This window comes from Oncorhynchus clarkii, chromosome 19, assembly GCF_045791955.1.
Source record: "Oncorhynchus clarkii lewisi isolate Uvic-CL-2024 chromosome 19, UVic_Ocla_1.0, whole genome shotgun sequence".
NCBI classification, from domain to species: Eukaryota; Metazoa; Chordata; class Actinopteri; order Salmoniformes; family Salmonidae; genus Oncorhynchus; species Oncorhynchus clarkii.
Window position 1 is genome coordinate 41,095,580 of NC_092165.1, and position 19,286 is coordinate 41,114,865.

General features: G+C 42.8%; 2 protein-coding genes across 12 annotated transcripts in view; both read left to right on the forward strand.

Annotated features, from left to right (window-relative positions):
• The window catches only part of LOC139375203 (kinectin-like), a 42,067-nt gene extending 40,481 nt beyond the window's left edge, over window positions 1-1,586 (forward strand). For all 10 annotated transcript variants that reach the window (XM_071116780.1, XM_071116776.1, XM_071116779.1 and 7 more), the window contains one exon: window positions 587-1,586. In XM_071116780.1, the coding sequence (XP_070972881.1) occupies window positions 587-616 (30 nt within the window). In that variant the 3' untranslated portion in view covers window positions 617-1,586. The remainder of the gene's footprint in view (window positions 1-586) is intronic.
• Window positions 1,587-5,271: 3,685 nt separating this feature from the next.
• Window positions 5,272-19,286, forward strand: part of LOC139375204 (E3 ubiquitin-protein ligase pellino homolog 2-like) — a 46,281-nt gene continuing 32,266 nt past the window's right edge. The window contains exon 1 of one of the 2 annotated variants that reach the window (XM_071116788.1): window positions 5,272-5,335. In XM_071116788.1, the coding sequence (XP_070972889.1) occupies window positions 5,334-5,335 (2 nt within the window). In that variant the 5' untranslated portion in view covers window positions 5,272-5,333. Of the gene's footprint in view, window positions 5,336-6,608; window positions 6,988-19,286 lie in introns of those variants that run through there. The other variant, XM_071116787.1, reaches the window with a different exon arrangement.

Consider the following 19,286-nt stretch of genomic DNA (forward strand, 5'->3'; position numbering starts at 1 on the left):
AAGATCTCAAAATGTTTTAGTTTGAACATTCTAAAAGTTGTGGCAGTGATTTCAGTTTATAATGTTGAATCCAGCATTCCACCGTTGAAATGAATGGGGATACAACAATCTTTATAGTTTATGAATGGTTGCAAGAAGCTGGGTTGTAGCCATCTAAGTTGAGTCAGTCTGCACATTTCAACGTTGGTTTGGTGTTTGTAGCTTTAACGGTTCAAGAGCAATGGCAGATCCAAATACTTTCCATTGAAGCCCATGGATCTTTTATGAACATTTTAAAATGGTTATAGTTCAAAAAGCATAAATGGTTGAAATCTAGGCACGGTGCAAAGTTTTACCATTCAAGTCTATGGCTGTTGAAATACATAGGAATTTATGCAAATATGGATGTAGTGTAAAAAGTATAAGTAGTATCAATGTTTTTTTTCAGGTTCCAGCAGGAGGAGTATAATAATAAGTATGAACAGTTTCTAAAATTGTGCTTGGTTTTCAGCAAGCACATCTGTTAAATCGGGGTTGTAACTGGCAAGCAAGTCTTTCTTGTAACACACAAAGAGGTCTTAAACTGTGCTTCCTTTTTTTCTCTCAGGAATCGGACAAAGACTCGCCTGAAGTATAGGGAGGGGAGGATGGACACTCCCAATCTTACTACAAAGACCACCCCCAACCTCCCCACCACCTCTCCTATCATGGCTTCTCCTCTCCTGTCACACTCCTCTCTTTCCCCTCACCTGTACTGTAGGCAGCCTCTTGCTGATCCTCTGTCACTGCCTGCCACTGACCTGTAACCTCTGACCTCCATCTGCTCCTCCTCAGCAGGGTCAGGGAGAGACTTCGCTGGGCCCCAGAGAAGAGGGGCTCCCTCACGCTACACACACACACACACTCCGGACCAGACCTTACTACTCCAAAGTCCCACCACATTCCTCATGATCCCTACAGCCAGCGCTAAAGACATCCTACACATGTCAGACTGTGGCATCTCCCCCCGTTTACCCCCTTTTTTCAATGGAAATCTTTGAATACAGATGTAGTTTTTTTCTCTGTTAGTTTTCTTTGTCCAGAGGGTGATGAAGTGGATTCCTACTTCATTAAATTAACTTGGGTTCTCTTTCCTTTTTTTAAGTTAAAAAGGAAAAATGTATTGTTAAAAAAGTAACTGTTAGGACCTGCTGACATTACACTACAATTCTTGATCTCCTTTGCTGACAGCTCACAAACTGTAAATGTGCATTGATCCATGAATAAATAGGTACTGTATATGCATACTTTGGCTGAGGTATTTTGGAGGGGGCAAGGGCATGAAGGAGGGTCCCAGCATGTCAGACGGGTCACTAAGTAACTAACCATGGAGGAAGTCTAAGTGCAGAGCCAGTAGGAGGGAGGCTGTGACCCATCCTCGCTGTGGGAGCAGTAGGACAGGTCTACAGAATGGAGGTTTTAATCCTACTGTAACTACTTTAGGAAGAGGTGTCCCATATCATCTGTAATCAACACTCGCTATAGTGTTGCTAATTTCATTAACATGGAATATTTCTTTTTTTTTTGTAACAGGTGACAGTTAATTAAAGGGATGCTTGATAAATCTGCTCGCTGTCCTGTGTTTAGTTCTGCTTCTCTTGACTGGACTTCCTTTGCCATACCACCGTGGGGCACCAATGTCCTTATCCCTCTACTTGTTTGTTAAAATGTTGTCTATCCTGCACATACAAAATCAACCCCTTAACACATCTAGACACCACCTCCAAATGTAGTGTACTACTTTGCCTACTAGAGGCTTGAGTGAAGTGTTTGTTTTTGCTTTCACTTATCTGATACTTTCAGACCTATGAAGAGCCATCAGTCTAGAAGTAACGGGCTGCGGCTAGGGGTTGACTTTTGGGCTGGATGATCTTGTATCTCTGCAATGTGCCATTCAATTTGATTAGACCCTGACTTACTACAAATAAAAGGTAAGGCCATTCCCTCAGCTCTGGTTTTTACCCTGATGACAAACGTGCTAAGGTCTGCGTGACTGACTAATAAGCAGAATAATGTTTCGCTGTCCTCCCCTTTCAAGACAAACATCTTACTGGTGGGTGTCATTTTAGTTATATGCTCTTTGTATGAGGGAGTTCTATTAACCTGAAGACGTGGTGCACTGGTCAAAGGCAGTGAGGGAGGACCGCCCTTCCCAAATGGAACGGTAATCTGCACCACGCGGTCATGTTGTCTATGGTGCGTTGTCCAGAAACATCTCCTTTCCATAAAATATATTTTTGAATTCATTGGGAAGGTAGAGAAAGCATTTTTTTCAAAAGCAATCACTTTTGCATGTGAAAACAGAATCCTACACGTCACTTTTGTTTTATGTTGAGGTTCTAACCTCACTCTTGCGAAACATTGTGCAACATCGATTCATCATGTTTACTGAAAGGAGGTATGGCTGTTGTGTGGCTGTCATAATGGCTCACCAAGGACTGCCCCCTCCTGTCATACTTTACAACTGGAAATTACATCAGGTTTGTCACTGTGGTAGATGTACAAGCAGTGGATCTGTGAATGACGTCCAAGTTTTACCTCCCATTCCCAAAGAAGTTCAACATAATAGACGTGGGGAAGAGCTGAAAGATCTTAAAGAATTGTCTGTGTGGAGTGAGTGTTTGTCTCCAGATTCTTTATATTAGCTTAGATGAAGAGGAAATACCAGTTCCAAGGGATTGACATCTGGTGTGTGAGACAGATATAGGAAAATGGCGCTGACAGAGGGCTGCCTCGCTTCTAGTCCTTAACTTTTCAATATTTTCTTTTTTTATTTATTATTTCTTACATTGCTAGCCCAGAAAATCTTAAGTGTTATTACTTACAGCAGGGAAGAACTATTGGATATCAGAGCGGCGTCAACTTACCAGCACTACAATTCTATACTATCTATCTACTATCTATTGCATCTTAGCCTATGCCACTCTAACATTGCTTATCCATATATTTATATATTCTTATTCCATGAATTACTTAGATTTGTGTGTATTAGGTATTTGTTGTGGAATTGTTAGATATTACTTGTTAGATCATTTGCTGCACTGTCGGAACTAGAAGCACAAGCATTTCGCTACACTCGCAATAACATCTGCTAACCATGTGTATGTGACCAATACAATTTGATTTGATTTGATACAGTGAGTACAGTCATTGCTCTGCTCTTGTTGTTGTTGTCTGTAAATCTGCATGTGGTCCTTCAGGACTGTAGAAGAGCAACACAGAGTAACAAGACAACTTTTGTACATTAAGGGGTCAGGGGAGAAAGCAGCACAGGATCAGCACATTCCAAACATTCTCCCACACTGTCATGCTGTAGTCAGCTGATTGTGGGCCTGTCATGGAGACCAAGCTAGCGACAAACAGGCACCACACCATAACCTCAGCATACCCCTCTATACACTGATATGATACAAGCGAGGCCTTTTCTATGGTACATCAGTGCCTCTGTCAAACCCCTTATCAGATGTATGCAACCTATGGACTAAAGACAGTTGATTCACTTTCCTACACTGCAGATCTCCAGGAATCCAGTCACTAGATTTCTCCAGTGTTGGGGAAGCTACTCTGAAAATATTGTTTGCCAAACTACCAATTACTTCACACTGGAAGAAGTTTAGCTACACTAAAGCTACCCTAAAGAAAAATATAGTTTACTTAACTAAAGTTACTTTGAAAAAGTAGTTCACTACATCCAAACTACTTATCATATATAAACATTATCACATCTATAATATCATCATTATCATATATCTACACCTAATATGTCATAGACTACAAATTGCAAGAACAGATCACTCTTCAATCAGATGTTAACATAATGTGTACTGTACCCTATTAAACACAAAAAAGTGAGCATTAAGCACACAAAAAGTGTTTCAAGTGAGAATAAGCCAGGTCTGTTGCTGAAAATGCAAGGAAAGTCTTTCCTGTCACCCATATTTTTTTGGTTTTAAAAAAACAATTGTGTGTAGTTCCAGTAGTTAGCGACACCACAACATGAAAAAACGTTATGAACTACTGAAAATACTACCAATATTGGAATTTAGTTCAACTACCACCAAGCTACTGCAAAATTAAATTAAATTACTAGTTGAAGTACATGTAGTTCACTACTCCCAAAAACTGGATTTCTCACACACATGCATGCATTTTCCTGTGAAGCATGTCTCACTCTCTGTTTAAATATGACTCCTGCCTGTTCTTGGAATGTATATATGAGTGTTTAAATGAGCACCATGTGAAGTTATGGAAATGTAGCCGAAATAGTAATCTACAACAATCACATCCCACATCCCACAAACTCTTAACAACACACACATGTACACACTCTCGCTCTCTTCTAAGACTTCCAGGGAACTTAACCACAGAGGAGGATGCAAGGGGAAGGCAGGGAGGGAGTAGGAAGTAAATAGGAGCTTTGTCTTTATTACATCATCATGGCTCATACAGTTAGTCACTATTGTGTGATTTCTTGCATTGAGTCTCTGTTCCATGCCTATTACCAAGAAATTTCCGACTTTGTACACAAACAAGCCAGACCCATCTCAACAGAGCAGCTCCCTCTCTGCATCTGCTTCCCATCAGTGTGGTATGTGCTAGAGAGCCTTTGATCCATCCTCTCTGAGTGTGTGTATGTGTACACTAAACTGTGTATGTGATGAATCAAATTTGATTTGGTTTGTGTGTGTGTGTTTGGTGGAGGTGGGGGGGGGGGCTCTTTTAAACAGACAGTATGCTCTCAATGAAATGGGGGGACAGAGACTGTCACACACAAAAGTCAATAGTCATTATACCCCAGGCTGTTAAGACTAGCCTGGGGGCAGAAAGTTGGTGTTCACAGCACAAGTAGCTTGATCCTAATATACAGACAGACATGGAGGTTTATCTGTAGTAACAGTACTATTAATGGCCTGATATGGAGAACTATGAATGTAACCAACAAATGCCATGGTTTAAAGTGGGTTGCAGTATTGCTTACAGATAGACAGGATTAGTACATCAAAAATAACATCAAAGTTCAGAACTCCTTTTGATGATGCATTACATATGAAGTAACACTCCTTAGACCGCCATGACCCCCCCCTCACCCCGACCTTTTGTTTTTGTGTTAACTGTTATTGCACTTTGAAATCTGCTATTGACAAGGGAGAGTTAGGAGGTATGGGGCACTTAGCCAAGCAGAGCCTTGTGAAACAGTACAGAGACAGCCAATTGTTGATGCAGACAGAACTGTAGAAGTGGCACATTCACCAGAAAGGTGTGACAATGACTGGACATACAGGATAGGAAGACCAGAGGGATTTCCTAAATTTAAAATGTGAGATTAATTTAACATTGGTTTGGATTCTGCTACTCTTAGCTCAGTAAGAAGTTCGAGAAAAGTATTGAATAGTGAATGGCACTGTCTTTTCTTTTATGCTCAACACATACAGTTACCTATCTAACAATATAGGATGACTCATGGACCGTTATGTGGCTCTTTTTGCAGGAGACAGCAGTGTGTGGGGCAGGTTTCCAAGTGGGGCAGGTTTCCAAGTGTGGTAGGGAGAGTATAATATTGATGCCTTGTGAAGATGGGTAAAACAGGCCCATGAAACTTTAGCTGCATATACTGTAAGTTGATGAGTGGTCAGAACCTCACCATTGCGTTACAGTGAATCACATTCAAGTGAGGCTAGAAGCTGGAAGGTGTAGGTCAGAGATATTCACTCCTGGGGGTAGACTAACTTATATTGAAAGGGAACTTTTCCCCAGCTTCCCCATTATTGTCACCCGATTGCAGCATTGTGTCTAACGGCAGTTGATGTGTTATTCACTTGAACTGCTGACCAAATAGAGAATGGTCTAATTCGACCCTTGTCATCCCTGTGGCCCCTCATTCTAGATAGTCACAGCAGTCCACAGTATTTACATTTGCATCACTTGCTCTCAACACAAAACCGAGAGGATATCATTTTGACTGCTCAGTTTTATGCTGCATTCTGATAATCAGTCAATATGTTTAGACATAGTCATATGCACCCCCACCTACTTCTGTCCACGTGAGAAGAAATCCCGGCATAAATTGATGCGTTTTTGGGATACTCACCTTGTGGACAGCCTAAAGAATAATCATTCATAGGTGCGCTCTGCAAGCTATAGGAATCGTCTTGGACCCCCTGCCCATAATAGGACAGGTCTCATCTAAGTCTACGCTATTATGGTCTGAAAATTAGAAAAAATTGGCCTAAGAACGTGTAGGTTTCAAACGTTCTGTTCTTTCTAAATGATATGAACGTGGCAGTGTGAAATGTGAAAGCTATGATCCCTTTAAGAATAGCCAGATAGTACTCTTTGTTTACATAATAGAAGGTGCCGCCTCATTCTAGCCATGCCCATGTGAGATATCGAACAAGGGACGTCTGTTCTAATTTCTCGTATTTATTTGACTAAGATGTATTATAGAAATCAAATGATGAAAAATAAAATATAATATCCCGATATCAGCTTACATCGATAAAGTGTTGTGTAAATAAATGAGTCCAAAAAAAGTGATGAGAGGAATTTGTCTAAAGGTCCCCCCTGTTTAAAGTAAAGGACTGCTGAATGGTATGGTCCACCCCTGTGCCTGACTGGTTATGCATCCGCTTTTAGAGCGGGTTGAACTGGCAAATTGCGTTAATTACGATCTGCTTGTAACATATCTAACACAAAAATAATTATATTCGATTAATTTTTAAAAACACAAGACGGCTCTATATGGTTGTAAAGACGTATACGACGTGATATTGTGTGAAATGGCAGCTGCTTACACCCTTTGAAGTGAATTTCGTATGATCGTTTCCTTTTGAATTTGGGCTAGTGCATTGAGATTGAGGGGCGCCTGCTGTCCATAGAAGCAAGAAAAAGCCTAATGTTTTCGCAAAGCCAGGAGGAACACTGCGGCCCGACTAAAGACCCAATAAAATACGGGGAGCTGGTAGTATTAGGGTAAGTTGGAGAAAGGCTTGTGTATTTTCTAAAGTCAACCAGTTTAGCTAGCTGACATTTTGTAGGCTAGGTGAAAAAGTCGAAGCTATGATTGTGAACGTCAGAACTTTTTTCCTGCACAGAAAACACGGGCTGGAGTTAAATATTTTTTCTGTGAATAAATATTCATGCTTAACTTCGATTTAGCTGTTGATAATAGGGTTAACTTACATGCACACTAATAATTGGATATTAAACTAATTCAAATAAACGTTTATTTGACACATGCGATGAATACGAAAAGTGTGGACTTTACCTTGAACCGCTTACGAGCCCTTACCCAACAATGCAGTTAAAAAGTAAGAAAATTGACAAATTGGTAAGAAAATAGTGAGACAATAAAATAAGGTAGTTGGGGGGGTTGAGGTAATATGTAGGTTTGGTTAGGTGATTGCTTGAAGTACCAGCTATGTACATGTAGGTAGGTGGCGAATAGCAGAAAGTCAATGTAGCCGTTTTAACTTTAAAGTAGTCTTATGGCTTTGGGGTAGAAGCTGTTCAGGAGTCTTTTGGTTCCAGACTTGGCACTCTGGTGCTGGGTGATCGCAGATAGTACAGACTGTGACTTGGGTGGCTAGAGTCTTTGACAATTAGGGCCTTCCTCTGACACCACCTGGTATAGAGGTCCTGGATGACAGGGAGCTCAGTCCCCGGTGATGTACTGGGCCGTACACACTACCCGCTGTAGTGCCTTGCAGTTGGATGCAGAGCAGTTGCTATACCAAGCAGTGAAACAGCCAGTCAAGATTCTCTCAATGGTACAGCTGTAGAGTATCTGAGGGCCAATACCAAATTTTTTTTTTCATCCTCCTGAGGGGGAAGAAGTGTTGTTGTGCCCTCTTCACGTGTTGGTGTGTTTGGACAATGATTGGTCCTTAGTGATGTGGAAATTGAGGAACTTGAATCTTGACAGTCTCCTCTACAGCCCTGTTGATTTGAATAGGGGCATGCGCGGCCCTCCGTTTCCTGTAGTCATGATCAGCTCCTTTTGTCTTGCTGACATTGAGGGAGAGGTTGTTGTCCTGGCACCACACTGCTAGGTCTCTGACCTCTTCCCTGTAGGCTGTCTTATCGTCTTTGGTGATCAGGCCAACCACGGTTGTGTCATCAGCAAACTTAATGATGGTGTTGGAGTTGGGTGTGGCTACACAGTCCTAAGCACCTACTCCTGAGGGGCCTGTGTGTTGAGGGTCAGCATGGCGGATGTGTTGTTGCCTACCCTCACCACCTGCGGGTGGCCTGTCAAAGTCCAGGATCCAATTGCAGAGGGAGGTGTTTAATCCCAGGGTTTAGTCCTTAAGTCTTTAACCAACAATGCATTTCAATAAATAGAGTTAAGGAAATATTTACTAAATAATCTAGTGAAAAAAATATAAATAAATAAATAAATAAATAATAAAGCAACACAAGAAAATTACATAACAATAACGAGGCTATATACAGGGGTACCAGTACCGAGTCAATGTGTGGTACAGGTTAGTCGAGGTAATTTGTTAAGTGACTGCATAATTAAAACGGTGAGCAGCAGTGTAAAAACAAAGGGGGGGCTCAATGTAAATAGTCCTGGTGGCCATTTGATTAATTGTTCAGCAGTCTTATGGCTTAGGTGTAGAAGCTGTTAAGGAGCCTTTTGGTCCTAGAATTGGCCCTCTGGTGCCGCTTGTTGTGCGGTAGCAGAGAGAACAGTCTATGACTTGGATGACTGGAGTCTTTGACAATTTGTTGGTGGCCCTTACGGTCAGATGCTGAGCAGTTGCCATACCAGGTGGTGATGCAACCAGTGCTCTCGATGGTGCAGCTATAGAACATTTTGAGGATCTGGTGACCCATGCCAAATCTTTTCAGTCTCCTGAGGGGGAAAAGGTGTTGCCGTGCCCTCTTTATGACTGTCTTGGTGTGTTTGACCATGACACTTCGTTGGTGATGTGGACACCAAGGAACTTGACTCTCGACACCAATGAACTTAACTCTCGACCTGCTCCACTTCAGCACCGTCAGTGTGAATGGGGGGCCTGTTTGGACCTCCGTTTCCTATAATCCACGATCATCTCCTTTGTCTTGCTCACATTGAGGGAGAGGTTGTTGTTCTGGCACCACACTGTCAGGTGTCTGACCTCCCTATAGGCTGTCTCGTTGTTGGTGATCAGGCCTACCACTGTTGTGTCATCAGCAAACTAAATGATGGTGTTGGAGTCGTGTTGGCCATGCAGTTGGTTGAACTGAGAGTACAGGAGGGGACTAAGCACACACCCTTGAGGGGCGCCAGTGTTGAGGATCAGCGTGGCAAATTTGTTGCTGCCTACCATTACCACCTGGGGGGTGGCCCGCCAGGATCTAGTTGCAGAGGGAGGTGTTTAGTCCCAGGGTCCTTAGTGATGAGCTTTGTGGGCACTGATGTTGATTGCTGAGTTGTAGTCAATGAACAGCATTCTCACATACAGGTCCTTGCAAAAGTATTCATCCCCTTTGTGTTTTTCCTATTTTGTTGCATTACAACCTGTAATTTTGAATGGATTTCATGTCATGGACATACACGAAATGGTCCAAATTGGTGAAGTGGAATAAATTAAAATATGGAAAAGTGGTGCGTGCATATGCATTCACCCCCTTTGCTATGAAGATCCTAAATAAGATCTGGTACATCCAATTACCTTCAGAAGTCACATAATTAAAGTCCACCTGTGTGCAATCTAAGTGTCACATGATCTCAGTATATATACACCTGTTCTGAAAGGCCCCAGAGTCTGCAACACCACTAAACAAGGGGCACCACCAAGCAAGGAGCTCTCCAAACAGGTCAGGGACAAAGTTTTAGAGCTGTACAGATCAGGGTTGGGTTATAAAAAAGTATCTAAAACTTCAAACATCCCACGGAGCACTATTAAATCCATTATTAAAACATGGAAAGAATATGGCACCACAACAAACCTGCCAAGAGAGGGCCGCCCACCAAAACTCACGGACCAGGCAAGGAGGGCATTAATCAGAGGGGCAACAAGGAGACCAAAGATAACCCCGAAGGAGCTGCAAAGCTCCACAGCGGAGATTGGAGTATCTGTCCATAGGACCACTTTAAGCCATACACTCCACAGAGCTGGGCTTTATGAAAGAGTGTCCAGAAGAAACTGTGAAACTGGTCAGAATTGAAGGAATGATGGATGGTGCTAAATACAGGGAAATTCTTGAGGGGAAACCTGTTTCAGTCTTCCAGAGATTTGAGACTGGGACGGAGGTGCACCACCTAGCAGGACAATGACCCTAAGCATACTGCTAAAACAACACTTGAGTGGTTTAAGTGGAAACATTTAAATGTATTGGAATGACCTAGTCACAGCCCAGACCTCAATCCGATTGAGAAACTGTGACTTAAAGATTGCTGTACCCCAGCGGAACCCATCCAACTTGAAGCAGTTTTGCGTTGAAGAATGGGCAAAAATTCCAGTGGCTAGATGTGCCAAGCTTATAGAGACATACCCCAAGAGACTTGCAGCTGTAATTGCTGCAAAAGGTGGCTCTACAAAGTATTGACTTTAGGGGGGGTGAATAGTATTGCACGCTTAAGTTTTCAGTTTTTTTGTCTTGTTTGTTTCACAATAAAAACAATTATTTTGCATCTTCACAGTGGTAGGCATGTTGTGTAAATCAAATTATACATTTGAATTCCAGGTTATAAGGCAATAAAATAGAAAAAAATGCCAAGTGGGGTGAATACTTTTGCAAGCCACTGTAGGTGTTCCTTTTGTCCAGGTGGGAACGGGCAGTGTGGAGTGCGATTGAGATTGCCCCGTCTGTGGATCTGTTGGGGTGGTATGCAAATTGGAGTGGGTCTGGGGTTTCTGACATGTTGGTGTGAGCAATGACCAGCCTTTCATAGCGCTTCATGGCTACCCACGGGGCGGTAATCATTCAGGCAGGTTACCTTCACTTTCTTGGGCACAGGGACTATGGTGGTGTGTTTGAAACATATAGGTATTACAGACTCCGACAGGGAGAGGTTGAAAATGTCAGTGAAGGCACTTGCAAGTTGGTCTGTGCATGCTTTGAGTACACGTCCTGGTAATCGGTCTGGCCCCGTGGCTTTGTGAATGTTGTCTAGTTTAAAGGTCTTGCTCACATCGGCTACTAAGAGCGCGATCACATTGTCGTCCGGGATAGCTTGTGCTCTCATGCATGCTTCAATGTTACCTCGAAGCGAGCAATGAAGTAATTTAGCTGGTCTGGTAGGCTCGCGTTACTGGGAAGCTCGTGGCTGGTTTTCCCTTTGTAGTCCGTAATATTTTTAAAGCCCTGCCTCATTCTCGCCGAGCGTTGGAGCCGGTGTAGTAGGACTCAATCTTAGTCCTGTATTGATTATTTTGCCTGTTTGATGGTTTGGCTGAGTGCACAGCGGGGTTTCTTAGATTAGTGTCCCACTCTTTGAAAGCGGCAGCTTTAGCTTGGTGAAGATGTTTGCCTGTAATCCATGGCTTCTGGTTGGGAAATGTACGAAATGTACTTTTTAGCTTATCTGCCAAGGGGACTGGTAGATGAAAAAATCCACCACCCACTCATATTTTTTACATTTCTTTTTGTGTCACATATACATTAATTTCAGTACGTTTCATTGAGATAAGGTATTATGTTGATTACAAACTTAAAGAGGAGGCCAGAGCAAAATTTGAAACAAAATTGTTATTATATTGATCAACGGTTAATCAAATCAAGTTTATTTGTAGAGCACATTTTAAAAACAACTGTAGTTGACCAAAAGTCCTATACATAGTGAAAAAATGCCAAACAGTGGGCACACAATGAAATAAACCAAACATATGAGATACAATGAATAAGCGTACATGGAAGTCAAAACAGGGCAACAACAATGGTAAGATACAATTATGAGAAGTGCAGTGGACATAGAACTGGTGCTCTCCTGGTACAAAGGGGAAGCAGGTCTACAAATCCTTTACTTTGAGTAGAAATACCCTGAAAAAATACAGGTAAAATAGAGACTTATCAGATGCTGGTTATTTTTGCTGTGGCTCGATTTAATTTCCAAGCCTGAATACAACTTAAGAAGTCTTCAACTCAAACTTCTACTGAAGTATTTGCTATTATATGTACTTATGGATCAAACATAATAGTAAATTAGGTTTTGTAAACCTATCAGATGCTTAATCAACTTAAACCTCATCAGACTCCTCACTCTACCGCAATCACCCTCTGCATGGTCCATGAAGTCTGGCCTCCTACTCCTGACAGAGTCCTGGTGCCACAGCGTCACAGCTTTTATCGGATCATACTCCCTGATCTCTGGAGAGGACAGCTGTACCATAAGGAGATCTGACAGTGTATCAGACTTTAGGTTGGACCGCCAATCGGTTTTCACCTGTTTCATGGTATTAAAACCTCTTTCACATTCATCTGGGGAGGCAGGGAAGGACAGGACCAGTTCAACCAATGGCGGAAATCAGGGCAGGACTGCTGATGGCCTCTGTTGACACGGAACCAGGACATCTTCTGCAGGGACTGTGGCTCTTAGTACATCAGCACCTTCAGGACAGTCCACTGATCAGGGATCCTTTCAACATGGATGCCAGAGGTCTCAACAGGCTTGTAGTGGTCTACCAGAGTTTCCATTTCAGTGTCACCAAAATCTAGAATTACTGTATACATTACAACGAGCATCATGCAGTTTTAATTCTCAAACTATAAAAATATGATGATGAACCTGAGCCTAACCTAACTGCCCCTTAATATAAAACATAAAGTCATCTGCTGCATCTCCTGACTCTGGCCAGTTGGTGAAGCTGACCAGCTTGGTGGCACACAGGACCCGTAACACTGGCGTCCTGGAACCTGTCACTCATACTCTCGACTAGCCCGTCAAGCGTTTTGTCTTGTGAGGTGACGAGGGTCTTGCTGTCACCTCTGTTCAGCGAAAATCGTTGTGGCCTTCATCATGGGCCCATCTCTGATGATAAAAGGCTCATTTTACCATCCTTTCAGAATTTTCCTTTATGACACACTCACTCACTCTCTCCCTCTCTTATTGATGTCATCCTTTCTCTTAATTCTTTTAAGTTAAGTATTTCTTATTGCAGCTTAAATAAACATACCTAATTTTGTACTTTTTAAGTACTGCCTGTGTTGAGGAGCTGTGGGCTTCTGCTATGGTGATGGCGGGCCCTCTGCAGACAGGTTGCTCAGGTGTGTTAGTGTGTCATGCAGGAAGCCACAGAAACGGATAACAGCATCCTCCCTCGCAGTACTGGAGTATTTCCTGGCCTTGGCCTGCTGGACACCTCTGACATTTTGGGCATCAGCAGATTGAATCTGAAATACATAAAGAACAGACATACAAGTAGACAATTAATTGCTGTCCAAAAAATCTATTAGATATGACACTTTATCAGTGCATAAAGCATTGAAACATGATGTTACCAATTTGTAACCGTGTTTGTTATTTACTGGACATTACGTATTGATGATGACTTTTAGAGTACGTAGCATGGCAATCTAGAATAACTACCTGTTCCAGGTGCTGGACACGCCCCTGGTAACCTTGCAGGAAGTGGTCCAGTGCACATAATGGGTGTCCTACCCATCGGGTCCTGACAATTCTGGTGGGCACCAGTGGTGTGCGCCCAAGAGCCTGGAAGCTGTTTACCAGGTTTACCCTGTTCAGTGGACTGGTGTAGTAGAAGTTGTAGAGCCCACTGAAGAGGTCTTCTACTTTCTGAAACATCACGTTGGACCAGATGGCATCAGAAAAGGTCAGTTCAAGGCGGTGTGCCATACAGTGGATGCTGATGATGTAGGCCCTGCCCCCCTTCAGCCGGCTGACCACACCATTCTTGGCTCCGGTCATCACAGTAACTCCATCTGTTCCCAGAGCGACCAACTTGCTCCCCCACTCATCACACACTCCCACTCCCTAAAATTGCATCCAAAATAGATAATCCTTTTCAAGATTGATAAAGGCATATACTGTACCAGTCAAAAGTTTGGACACACCTACTCATTCTAGGGTTTTTCTTTCTTTCTTTTTTTACTATTTTCTGCATTGTAGAATATTAGTGAAGACATCAAAACTATGAAATTACACACATGGAGTCATGTAGTAACCAAAAAAGTGTTAAACAAATTAAAATATATTTGAGATTCTTCAAAGTAGCCACACTTTGATGACAGCTTTGCACACTCTTGGCATTCTCTCAACCAGCTTCATGAGGTAGTCATTTGGAATGCATTTCAATTAAATCAAATCAAATTTTATTTGTCACATACACATGGTTAGCAGATGTTAATGCGAGTGTAGCGAAATGCTTGTGCTTCTAGTTCCGACAATGCAGGAATAACCAACAAGTAATCTAACTAACAATTCCAAAACTACTGTCTTGTACACAGTGTAAGGGGATAAAGAATATGTACATAAGGATATATGAATGAGTGATGGTACAGAGCAGCATAAGCAAGATACAGTAGATGGTATCGAGTACAGTATATACATATGAGATGAGTATGTAAACAAAGTGGCATAGTTAAAGTGGCTAGTGATACATGTATTACATAAGGATACAGTCGATGATATAGAGTACAGTATATACGTATGCATATGAGATGAATAATGTAGGGTAAGTAACATTATATAAGGTAGCATTGTTTAAAGTGGCTAGTGATATATTTACATCATTTCCCATCAATTCCCATTATTAAAGTGGCTGGAGTTGAGTCAGTGTCAGTGTGTTGGCAGCAGCCACTCAATGTTAGTGGTGGCTGTTTAACAGTCTGATAGCCTTGAGATAGAAGCTGTTTTTCAGTCTCTCGGTCCCAGCTTTGATGCACCTGTACTGACCTCGCCTTCTGGATGGTAGCGGGGTGAACAGGCAGTGGCTCGGGTGGTTGATGTCCTTGATGATCTTTATGGCCTTCCTGTAACATCGGGTGGTGTAGGTGTCCTGGAGGGCAGGTAGTTTGCCCCCGGTGATGCGTTGTGCAGACCTCACTACCCTCTGGAGAGCCTTACGGTTGAGGGCGGAGCAGTTGCCGTACCAGGCGGTGATACAGCCCGCCAGGATGCTCTCGATTGTGCATCTGTAGAAGTTTGTGAGTGCTTTTGGTGACAAGCCGAATTTCTTCAGCCTCCTGAGGTTGAAGAGGCGCTGCTGCGCCTTCTTCACAATGCTGTCTGTGTGAGTGGACCAATTCAGTTTGTCTGTGATGTGTATGCCGAGGAACTTAAAACTTGCTACCCTCTCCACTACTGTTCCATCGATGTGGATAGGGGGGTGTTCCCTCTGCTGTTTCCTGAAGTCCACAATCATCTCCTTAGTTTTGTTGACGTTGAGTGTGAGGTTATTTTCCTGACACCACACTCCGAGGGCCCTCACCTCCTCCCTGTAGGCCGTCTCGTCGTTGTTGGTAATCAAGCCTACCACTGTTGTGTCGTCCGCAAACTTGATGATTGAGTTGGAGGCGTGCGTGGCCACGCAGTCGTGGGTGAACAGGGAGTACAGGAGAGGGCTCAGAACGCACCCTTGTGGGGCCCCAGTGTTGAGGATCAGCGAGGAGGAGATGTTGTTGCCTACCCTCACCACCTGGGGGCGGCCCGTCAGGAAGTCCAGTACCCAGTTGCACAGGGCGGGGTCGAGACCCAGGGTCTCGAGCTTGATGACGAGCTTGGAGGGTACTATGGTGTTGAATGCCGAGCTGTAGTCAATGAACAGCATTCTCACATAGGTTTCAGGTGTGCCAGGTGTGCCTTGTTAAAAGTTAATTTGTGGAATTTCTTTCGTTAATGAGTTTGAGCCAGTCAGTTGTGTTGTGACAAGGTATGGGTGGTATACAGAAGATAGCCCTGTTTGGTAAAATACCAAGTCCATGTTATGGCAAGAACAGCTCAAATAAGGAAAGAGAAATGACGGTCCATTACTTTAAGACATGAAGGTCAGTCAATAAGGAACATTTAAAGTACTTTGAAAGTTTCTTCAAGTGCAGTCGCAAAAAGGATCCAGCGTTATGATGAAACTGGCTCTTGTGAGGACCGCCACAGGAAAGGAACACAGAGATACCTTTGCTGCAGAGGATAAGTTCATTAGAGTTACCAGCCTCAGAAATTGCAGCCCAAATAAATGCTTCAGAGTCTGCATTTCTTATACCAATAGACCATTCGACGAGGGATGCAAGCTCTTGTTTGCTGAATGTTAAATATAGCGGCCAATAGAACTCACAGGAAGTTTGAAAGAATTGCCAACGCCCGATGGCGGTAGGCTATGACCGTTATTTATTCAGACCCATAACCATTCAATCTTAGTGAAGAGAGACCGCTTTCACTTATCTAATTCTAGACCAACTATATTATATTAAGCATGTCATTAGAATGATGAAGATGAGGACAACTTATTTCATTTAACTGTTGTGAGAAAGAGGGGGTAGGCTATAACAACATTAGGGGAAATATTATGAAAGGTATGAGTCAGCCTACTACTAATTATAGAAATAGGCCCTATTATATTTCAAAATGTAAAATCAAATTCGCTAGCCTATACTTGTGCTACACCAGATTTGCATGTTCTCTCCCAACTTCATCATAATTTGAAGGAGGTGTGAAAAACCAGTCTATATAATAGTAATATCATTCCCACTAAAAAAGATTACCCTACTGGAGCTTTTTTAATTGATTTACCCAAGAGGGCATATAGCTAGCTACATCTATGGGCTTTTATGTTTTTTTTTTCATGCATTATGTGCAGTAGCCTATATCATATGTATTGGATAATGAAACAATAATTTAGTATTTTTTGGACTTAAATGTATTTTAATGTAGGGCTTCCAAAATGTATTTAATATATGGCTCATCAGGCTCAGGTAGCATCAGGTTTGAAATGTATTTCAAATCCAGCCTATTTTCTATGCTATTTAGTTACACTTACGGTTTTGGGCGGAAATACTGGGTTACCCGGGAGAGAAGTGATTTGTTCTCGGGATGAAACATCTGTAAAATACTGGGAAAATATTCAACCATAGTGCCAACTATTGATGACAAAGTTAGGATCAGTGGAAAGAAATCACACAAAAATAGCACAATTGGTCAGGAGCCCGTAAAACGGCGGCCATCCCCTCTAGCGCAATTATTTTATGGCAAAAGGTTGTGGGGCATTAGTCATGTAAACACCTTACTCTGCTTATCTTAATTGCCTTAAAGTCATAATTTTCTGAGCAATCTTTAGAATTATTAGGACATGTAACAGCAAATGCATCCAACAAATGTGTAGAGTCACACGCTATGTAGTCAGTCGTTGTGTGCTAAGAATATAGGTCCAAATACTAATCTTTTGACTGCTTTAATACACATACGTGAATTTGTCCCAATACCATTGGTCCCCTAAAATGGCGGGACAATGTACAATAAGTGCTATCATTTCTAAACTGTTCACCCGATATAGATGAAAAGCTTTAATTTGAACGTATGACAGTCAAGACTTTAACCTCATAGTCATTGTATAATTTCAATGCCAAAACGAACAAAAAAAAGTAACTGTGGCAATACTTTTGGCGCTTACTTTTTAAATGAGCATACAAGTATGTTTAATTTGATTAAAGCAGTCCTACATGACTGTTTGGAGTGCGGTGCCATACCTTTAGCTCTGTGATGCAGCAGAGCTGGCACGCTGAAGATAAAGTAGCGGCAGATGTCTCTGGAGGGGTCATGACTACTCTCTAGCTGTTCTCCAGACAGTGGTGACACTGGAATGTGTCCCAGGCACTGGCCACGTCACCTCCCTCAGAACCAGTGAAGATCTCCAGGTTCTTAGTGGGGTATCAGCACAATCTATAGAGGACAGAAGATGTAATTAGTGGGGAGGACTAACCGAGTCGATGAGTGTGTATGGGGACTGCATCACTGAGTGCAGAGTAGAGGGGCAAGCTCAGACAAACGGTGTAGTCTATCCCTGCCTTAACACTGATCTGTGTTCTTAGGCAAAATTGTGAGTGAACCCACTCCCTTGGCTGAGAAGCAACCCCACACATGAATGGTCTCAGGATGCTTTACTGTTGGCATGACACAGGACGGATGGTAGCGCTCACCTTGTCTTCTCCGGACAACCTTTTGCCGGATGCCCCAAACAATCAGAAAGGGGATTCATCAGAGAAAATGACTTTACTCCAGTCCTCAGCAGTCCAATCCCTGTACCTTTTGCAGAATATCAGTCTGTCCCTGATGTTTTTCCTGGAGAGATTTGGCTTCTTTGCTGCCCTTCTTGACACCGTGCCATCCTCCAAAAGTCTTCGCCTCACTGTGCGTGCAGATGCACTCACGCCTGCCTGCTGCCATTCCTGAGCAAGCTCTGTACTGGTGGTGCCCCGATCCCGCAGCTGAATCAACTTTAGGAGACGGTCCTGGCGCTTGCTGGACTTTCTTGGGCGCCCTGAAGCCTTCTTCACAACCATTGAACCGCTCGCCTTGAAGTTCTTGATGATCCGATGAATGGTTGATTTAGGTGCTATCTTACTGGCAGCAATATCCTTGCCTGTGAAGCCCTTTTTGTGCAATGCAATGGTTATGGCACGTGTTTCCTTGCAGGTAACCATGGGTGACAGAGGAAGAACAATGATTCCAAGCACCACCCTCCTTTTGAAACTTCCAGTCTATTATTCAAACTCAATCAGCATGAGAGGGATCTCCAGCCTTGTCCTCGTCAACACTCACACCTGTGTTAACGAGAGAATCACTGACATGATGTCAGCTGGTCCTTTTGTGGCAGGGCTGAAATGCAGTGGACATGTTTTTTGGGGATTCAGTTCATTTGCATGGCAAAGAGGGACTTTGCAATTCATCTGATCACTCTTCATAACATTCTGGAGTATATGCAAATTGCCATCATACAAACTGAGGCAGCAGACTTTGTGAAAATTAATATTTGTGTCATTCTCAAAACTTTTGGCCACGACTGTACACAACGTGTCATACACACACGCTTGCATATACAAACCCACTACTCACTTGCTCATATTCAACAAACATATAGAGAGTTAGAGACTAGGTGTGTCTTTATCGTGATCCAGGGTGGAGGAATATTATTTGGTTGTCGTCATCTGGCATGGTGATGGCACAGTGGCTGTTTGTTGGTCACACTGCGACACATCACTGTCACCACTTTCAACTGGTTTGGTAACTACGCCAACACAACTGGTACGTAGGCATTGGAGTTTGATACCCCATGTCAGGATTCCACCGAGGAAGGTGGAGGGCTACATATGTGCCGGGTTCTGTAAGGCAC